The sequence below is a fragment of the Cydia splendana genome, chromosome 14, assembly GCF_910591565.1.
Source record: "Cydia splendana chromosome 14, ilCydSple1.2, whole genome shotgun sequence".
In the NCBI taxonomy this organism is placed as follows: domain Eukaryota; kingdom Metazoa; phylum Arthropoda; class Insecta; order Lepidoptera; family Tortricidae; genus Cydia; species Cydia splendana.
Window position 1 is genome coordinate 19,555,685 of NC_085973.1, and position 8,651 is coordinate 19,564,335.

General features: G+C 36.5%; 1 protein-coding gene across 1 annotated transcript in view; it reads left to right on the plus strand.

Annotated features, from left to right (window-relative positions):
* The window catches only part of LOC134796697 (uncharacterized), a 41,213-nt gene extending 35,020 nt beyond the window's left edge, over window positions 1–6,193 (plus strand). The window contains exon 3 of the mRNA XM_063768867.1: window positions 6,039–6,193. Within this exon, the coding sequence (XP_063624937.1) occupies window positions 6,039–6,147 (109 nt within the window). The 3' untranslated portion in view covers window positions 6,148–6,193. The remainder of the gene's footprint in view (window positions 1–6,038) is intronic.
* The last annotated feature ends 2,458 nt before the right edge of the window (window positions 6,194–8,651 follow it).

Genomic DNA, 8,651 nt, shown 5'->3' on the forward strand with positions numbered 1-8,651 from the left:
GGTTTTTTATAATGTGTTTATATGTATGTATTTTTTATCGTTTTGTAAGTGTTTTTATATTTTACTTTTATATTCATATTATAAATTACCTAACTTAAGACGAAAAATAAATAAAGAAATAAGTACCTAGGTTTATTATTTATAATTATAATCACACCACCGTCTTATGTTCCGATAGTCCGCCATGTAACTAGAATCGCATGTGAGTTCGCGCGGCATCTAAATCAGCTTAAGCTTTAAAAATGATCTCGGATGATTCGAAGACATTGTCGTCGTGGGCTCAGAGGAAGACCAAAGCTTAAGTACCTATACGCGATTAAGTCTCGTTTAAAGTAAATAATATTAAAGTCTGATAGTTTCTGTTGTACCTTTCTGATTAAAATCTCTCGCTCTGAATTTTAACCAACGCACGATTATTTTGAAAGCAAACACCTTGCACGCACCGCGGGCAGTGGTCGCGCGCGCAGCTCTACACAGATGAGCCGATAAGCCGGCGCTGCGTGATAACATCGACGTTGATCGATGGGGTTGCGCAAGCGCCGGCGAAACCGTTAGTTTTCCGTGTAGTGTCGACATGACAGAGATAAGAGAACATTTGCAATACAATTAGTACAGTAGGTAATAGTAAACATATCAGCCCGAGATGGAGTGAACTAAGAATGTACATAATGTATATTTCTACACATTGAGCATTTTCATCTCCTCTTTTTAACTGTCAAATGTGCACACTACCTACATGTATGCGACTAAACGTGCACGTGCACATGCGCGTTGTAATATTGTGTGACATGTGCGTGCACGGCTACGTCTACGCACACGCAGCCGGTGTGCTCTGTACCTACGGCTACCACCAGTTTTGACATTGACACATTCGCTCACGTCTACGTAACTTACTTTCTATGTATCTCGCTCGTACTCGCATATTAGTGCAAGCGAGATGTATAGAAAGTAAGTTACTTAGACGTGAGCGAATATGTCAATGTCAAAACTGGTGGTAGAGGCAGGTCTTTAAGGGTACCGTACCTAATGCGTAAGACATCGGTTACACGCTAATTCTGGCGTCAGTTTAGTCATAAGTCTTATTCGAGTTTTGACTGATGACAGAATGATGGAAAATGGACACGGTTACACGATCAGTCCAGACTGACAACAGACTGATAAAATTACGACACAGTCGCCGTTTGGATACAGAACGCAACACAGTCGATCATTTAGCCTTGTCTAATATGGTGACTGACGCGAGAATGACACATACAGGTTACACGATCAGTCTTCTATCAGTTTTCTGTCATTCAAAATGGACTGACAAATATTATCTAAAATATTAAATTTTCATCAGTCCATCAGTCCGAGTGTCACACGATAATTCTCTCGTCATTCTGACCAGAATGATGGACTGAACTGACGCCAGAATTAGCGTGTAACCGATGTCTAAGTGACAGCCCAAGCATATAATATATTTGCACTATGGTACTAATTGCAACAAAATTTGAATGTGAACTAGGGTATCGATATGTAGGTTATTGTGATAACTGATCATATGTTTACCACAACATTGTGGCAAAAAAGATTGATAGAAATAGTGCCAAGAAGCAGAGTTCAGTAGCATATATCTTACTCTATATAGTCTCATGCGGAAATGCATTTCCGGCAGTAAAAATTCTGTTTAGATGGATCCGTGTTGAAAATTACTCGCAACTAATAATCAACTTAAAAATAACTATACAGTATTTCTAAAAGTAATCATCATTTTTAATACAACATTTCCAATGTAATCAAATGACTATAGAATACGTTTACGCAATAATGAGCCGACTTTATCGCCAGCATCTGATTTCCTCTCACGAATCACGACAAGTGAACATCAGCAGAAATTTCTAAACGAGCGAGGTGCTCAAAATGAACTGAACACAACCTTATTGTGAAGAGAATAAGTTCATGTGTAAGTTATATTGGACACATCGACCGCTCAGTTACTTCTGCTGCTGACTGTATACTGTTATTATCGACATAACATTGCACTTTCATCGATGTTGTTTGACCCTTGGCAGAAGTCGGACCGATAAAGTGCAAGTATATAGGTACCTACCTAATAATATTATAGTACAGACAGATAGGTAGGCAGGTATGTAAAGTTCAAAACGTGACTATCCGTGCCGCATCGCTTGATTGTAACCTTTCGATACAATTAATGACATCATTTCGAAAAACTTTAGTGTATGCCTTACACTTACACTTAAGTACTATGATGAATTTGACCAATCACTTTTTGAACATTCTGAACTACAGCCGCAAATGTAAATACGCAAGCCGTGAGAGATGTCGGACCTTAGGGCGTGTATCGAACTACATTTATTATAGTATGACAATGTAATTTGTTAGGATATAAACGGCACGAAATTACCCGCGACATTTTGTGAAGTCAATAACAAATATAACAACCGTAATAAATAGTATTTATGGACTGGGAACCTGCACTTTTGACACAACCCATAATAGGATACCTAAGTATATATAAGTAGTAGTACTAGCGGTTGACCAAAATCAGCTGCAAATGGTGTTAAAGGTATGAAAATCGGCACGATTAATCTTTAGGCCATTTGAATCAATTTGACCCGTAGCACCAAAAAAAACAAACGGAAAGGAGTTATACCGTCATCTCTTTTTTGTATGGAAAAAAAATATTTTTTGTTCAGAAACCTATCGTGTGTGGTATTAAATGAAAGGACATTTTGAGCCGGTTCTAAAAATATATCACATTATTATATTTCCGTCACTTGTATTCAATTAAAATAAAAATAATTTTCAAAACATACCAAGTTTGGGCTCCTCCGGATACGAAACCGTTGAATAAATTTTTGTAAAATATACCTCAAATAATACTCAATATCCTCATATCTTTACAATCAAAAATTTAAAAAAATACTAAAACTAAATAGTTTCGTAATTAATTTCTTGGGGTTAGATTATAGATATGAGGATATTGGGTATTATTTGAGGTATATTTTACAAAAATTGTATAACATTGACTGACCTATGTTTATAATATCTAAGCTCTAATAACCTAATGGACGAAACACCTAATGCACGTTTCACCTAAAGCCGGTATACCAAATGCATGTTTCACCTAAAGCTATTATATAAACCTATAGAGATAATTTTACAACTCTTCTTTTTAAATCTCAGTTTGATATAATTATGTTAACTTCAATTTTCGTAGCCACAAACCCGTACCTAAATATCGACTGAAATTATTTATAATATGTACTTGTAGGTATTTGATCGCAACCAGCGTAAAACATTTTATTTTATTATGGCTTATAGTTGACAAATGTAGCTGAACTATTTATATTAACGTATTATCTTTAATCGGTATCTTATAAGAAAAATGTAGTGTTTTACATGAATTCAGAACTTAGTACAGTCATTATATCCAAAAAACCGACCCTACCCGTGAATAAAGTTCTTGGATTTTTTTTTCGTAGGTCCCTCGGGGGGGTCACTGGGAGTGTAAATTCAAAAAAGTAGACTGAATCAGGCTCCTGTGTATATTCGAAAAACGGTTTTTCTTCAATAACTCGGCCATTTTAGATTTTACAGTAAAACCGTGAGGACAAAAATTGTAGGAAATTTGATTCTCTACAACTTTGTTTTTCTTCATTTATGCCGTAAAGCGTGGAACATAGGAGATAATGGTAATATTTTGAATTTGTCGCGTTTTTCAGGTTTAATTTCTAAAATAAGATATTGGGGGCAAAAAGGTGGGAATCAAAATTGTTAAGAATTTGATTCACTACAAATTTAGTCCTCTTCATTTATGCCGTAAAGTTGAAAATAAACGAGATGATGAAAATATTTTGAATTTGTCGCTTTTTTCAAATTTAATTTTCAAAATATCAATCCTAGAAGAAAAATTGTGAGGACCAAACTTGTAGAGAATCAAATTTCCTACAATTTTTGGCCTCAATGGTTTTACTGTAAAATCAAAAATGGCCGAGTTATTCAAGAAAAACCGTTTTTTTTTTTTGGAAAAAAACCATTTTTCGAATATACGCAGGAGCCTGATTCAGTCTACTTTTTGAATTTACACTCCCAGTGGTCCCCGAGGGACCTACGAAAAAAAATCCAAGAACTAATTATTCACGGGTCAAAATCTATAATGACTGTACTAACTGGCCCAATTACCGTATAAGGGAACAAGTATGTAGTACATATTATAATGGAGGGTCCAGTCGTGTGAATTTATATTTGCAGTTATTTATTATTTAGTAAAAGGCACTAGATTGCAGTTAGGCCTTCGGCCATATTTGGGCTACTTACAGACATTTGGGGTTTTTATTATACCATAAATTGGCATAGTTTCGCCAAGTTTGCTCAAAGTAGGTAGGTAGGTACTTTACGTTAAACTAGGTTAGTTACAGGAGATTGAATTTAGGTTAGATTACTGTGACCATTCTTAAATAATAAAGACGAAATTTTCACACGCTAGGTAGGTTAAATGAGACAATCATATAAAAAACGACCGAAGAAAAGAGATGGCGCCTTACAAATTTCTAAAAAAGTTTTTGACACGTATCTCGAATACAACGCACGTATGATAAGAAAAAACTGTTTAAATCTATTATCTATATATGAGAATAAAACTAGAACATAAAAACTATCGCTTTCGATGCGTACTTAATTTACAATAAGGAAAAGAAATTTTCATAACAATCTTCATTTTACGACTTCGACCATTTCTCGGGAACTCTCGGTTGCTTTCGTTTGGCGGTGCTACAGATTAGACCAAATAATCCGTAAGTTAAAGTAAACTAAATTATGTAGGTCATGTTGGTATACAGGTATTTCTGAGTTTTTTACACGAAGTAAAATAAAAAGTGCTGCCAACCTCAACCTTAGTCCATACGAGTGAATTATGCCATTTATGACATATCAATCAAATTAATATTATCGTATGGTTATCGTGTTAATAATTTGTATTTTATTGTTTTAAATTTCTTTATGAGTTATTATTATTCAGATTGATTTTCATGGCTCGGCAAACATTGTCATTCGTCCAGGGAAAGGGCTGCCGAGATGAGCCAAAAATACAAAGTTATAGAATGGGAGACGAGCGTACTTGGGACAACAAAATGGGAGACGCCCGATGGCGAGAGCTATCGTAAGATCGCAAGAAACATGACGTGATCTGGTATCGGAGGCCAGGTGAGTCCTTTGGATCGTTGCGTCACCTTAGCCGTAGTAATGTTAAGATCCAGAAAGGGAAATGGGGACTACCTACGTTTGTATGAAAAGGCGATTTATGGGTGGTGGTCGTCCATATTCGTGGCTTAAAGCGGAAAATAAGTAATGCGGAAAGTAACTAATGAACGTTTTTGCAACTAGGCTTACAACAATAAGTAATAATTTTATGTTAAAACAAGTTTTAAATAAATACCTACGTACGTTATAAGAAATTTTCGAATTAAGTTATCCAAATAACGGCTACCTACTTGACAAATAAGAAATCCTTATCACAGTTATAAACCCTGGCAGGGATACATAATAATGTCGGTATTTAACTGAACATAAGACAAACTCTTTATTTCATTTACGCGAGCGGAGCTGCGGGCCCGTCTAGTTAAACTATAAAAACAATCTCGATGCCATTCATACTGCTTTACTTAGCTTTATAAGTCTAAATGGATTGCCTTAATAAGTAGAATCACAAGAGATTACAAGATTACGCTATTTCAACTTTCAATACAAGCTTAGTGTACAGTCAGCAGCACAAGTTGCTAAGCGGGCGAGGTGTTCAAAATTACCTTGACACGCTCTTATTCTCTTAACAATAAAGTCGCGTCAAGATAATTTTGAACAACTGGCCCGCTTAGCAACTTCTGCTGCTGACTGTACAAAAAAGTGAGGATATCATTATTTTCCTAGATATTTGACATTTATAATGCAAATGCCATGCAGAGTTAGCTTGGTCCAACTCTACCTTGATATTCAATAGCCATAATATATGCGAGTACATATAGGTCTCTCTCACATTCCAGGATCGCCCGCGGCGGCGCCGGCGCAGACGTCGTGGCGCACCACCTCGGAGACGTGATGGCGGCCAGTCGCGACCACGACTGCTCGAGGTTCTTCTGCGACCGACACTAGCGTCATCTACACGCCGTTTACGAGCACATTGCCGCCCCTGGGCCTGCTAGGCTACGGCTACGGCCCAGCCGCTGCCAAGATTACAATCATTTATTGCCAAACACCAATTGAAAAGTAAAAATGTATCCTGATGAGAAGAAAAGTCACGTGACCATTTTTAAGTTTCGATTTTTGTTTAGGTAGTATTAAACGATACCTTGACTACTTTTGCTGCTGTCGTTGTCGGGAACATACGGACCGATAGCGGCGGGAGCATTGGATGTGTAAACGGCGTAATACAATACGTAGACGGAATAGAGACTGATTCGTCGATGTGTTGACAGAGCACTGGCAACACCAACATTCAACTGACTTTTAAATAAGATTTACAAATTTATTATCTGTTGACAGTATGAACGATGGTAGGGCGGTCGGTGAAGCGGGCCCACCGCCTGCCTCGTGCTCCGCTCGGCTGTTGTTTTTTCGTAATACGTTATAGGCAGCTACTATTACAAGTCATTATTGTGTGGATAATGGTACCAACAAAGACTCTTAAGTGCTGGCCTACTTCAAACCTTAGCACAATAATATACGGCCTACTTATGTACAATCACATAAGTATTAGTGTATTACCCACTTATGGGTCTTCTTTTGTACTGAAGCCAATTAATTTTTGTTAAAGAAAAAAGTTCGATTCGAGTGAGTCACTCCTCGGAACGGAATACGATAATAATTTTCAATTACGAGTATTGATCAAACAAAAAAGTGTTTGACAGACGGCCTTCGAGCTTCACAAAATTGCTTTTTTCCAAGTGGGTTACTCTATTACATGTCCGTATTCTGTCGTAATCAGATAATATCGAAACAAACTAGATATTCACAAATATATTAACCAGAATTTATTATCAAAGCGGAAGAGTATATTTTAAATATTATATTTCTGACCATCCTGTACAATAAAGATATTATTGACAGCGACCAGCCACCGCCGGCTCTCCGACAAACGATTACGATTTGCGAACGCAAAACTTAATAGTCATACAGTTTTATTTACGCAACAAGAAAGTGCGAAAGTGTTACGGTTACATCATGTAGTGTACATACGAGTGTGACAGGTGATGTTGGCTACGCTACCGAGTAGTCGACACCTCGGCACGGCTCATTCTCAGTTTGAGGGAATCAAATTACATTGAGCCCTATTCAGAAAAAAACTTGTTACGGTTTTGATATTATTTTGATACGACCTTGAAGATCTTTCACCCTGATTGGTGCACGCCTCACACGCATGCGCGCCAGTCAACAAGGCTAGCGTTAAGGTCGTATCAAAACCTGTTAAAAACCATCAATTGTTACGTTAGAATCGGTCTCACTGACATTTCTAAATCTCAGTCGAGACTCGGAGTCCGGCCAGACCAGTGGCCAGACACAGTTATTATGACGCCTACACATCCCCGAGAAAATCTCGCATTAAATATAATAATGGCTTATTTGTTTTTGAAAAATAATGGTCTAGTTTTTTTACAAGATTGCCTCGGGAATGTGGGAAAAGTGCGCGGTTATAAGAGTTGTTTATACCACATTTCCCGGTGAAATGTACAGTGAATTAATAGGATAGTAATTTATTATTATTTAATTAAATTTAAGTGATCAGGATGATTTCTTTTTAACCCTTTTCCAGGCATTGGACTATTTACCGACCACATACGCCCCAATTGAATTTCTACTTTTGCATTCAGATTTAAGGTTCAAATTAGATTGCACTTTCGGGAAATGTGACTTGTCGTCAAATGAATCATCAAAGCTGGATTAATTGGAATGTATTTCAATTATTTGGGAAAACCTTGTGGATTGGTGCGACCTGGAAAAGGGTTAAATTCTTTAGTGCAGCGAGACAATAATTTGTTAAGTAATTTAGGATCAAATGAAGCCATACTTTTCAATATTTCAATTCCAATATAAAATTACAATCAACCTTCCTAAAATGACTACAAAAGTTACTATGCAGTAGCCATATGTGTTTCGTTCCTATAGATATTCACAAAGCATTACTTATGTATAAAAAATATTGAAGCTGTACTAGAGTTAGACCAAGATAAGTCTGCAACGATTTTGATAGCAGTGCATGTGTTATTTACACGTCATAATTGGCCGCTTTTCTATTTGGCCCAGTGGTTGACTGGTAGAGAATGCCTTAAGGCATTAAGTCCACCATTTGTACTTATTATTTTATAATATATATATAATTTCATGGAAGTTTGACATTTAAAATAACACTTGCACTGCGTACTGCGTGTGTTATCAAATCGTTGCAGACTTATCTTGATCTTGATCTAACTCTGACTAAAATTACGTTTAATCAGTGTATTTATTGTTACCAAATAATTATTTATTCAATTACTTTATTCCCCTTAAATTAGTGTTTTTATTCATGTAAATTATTTTAGACGTCATGATGTCATGAATCGTATGATTCGCTTTTCTCAGGTTAAACTTCTTAGTTAGGTTTTCTGTATTCAATTATATCC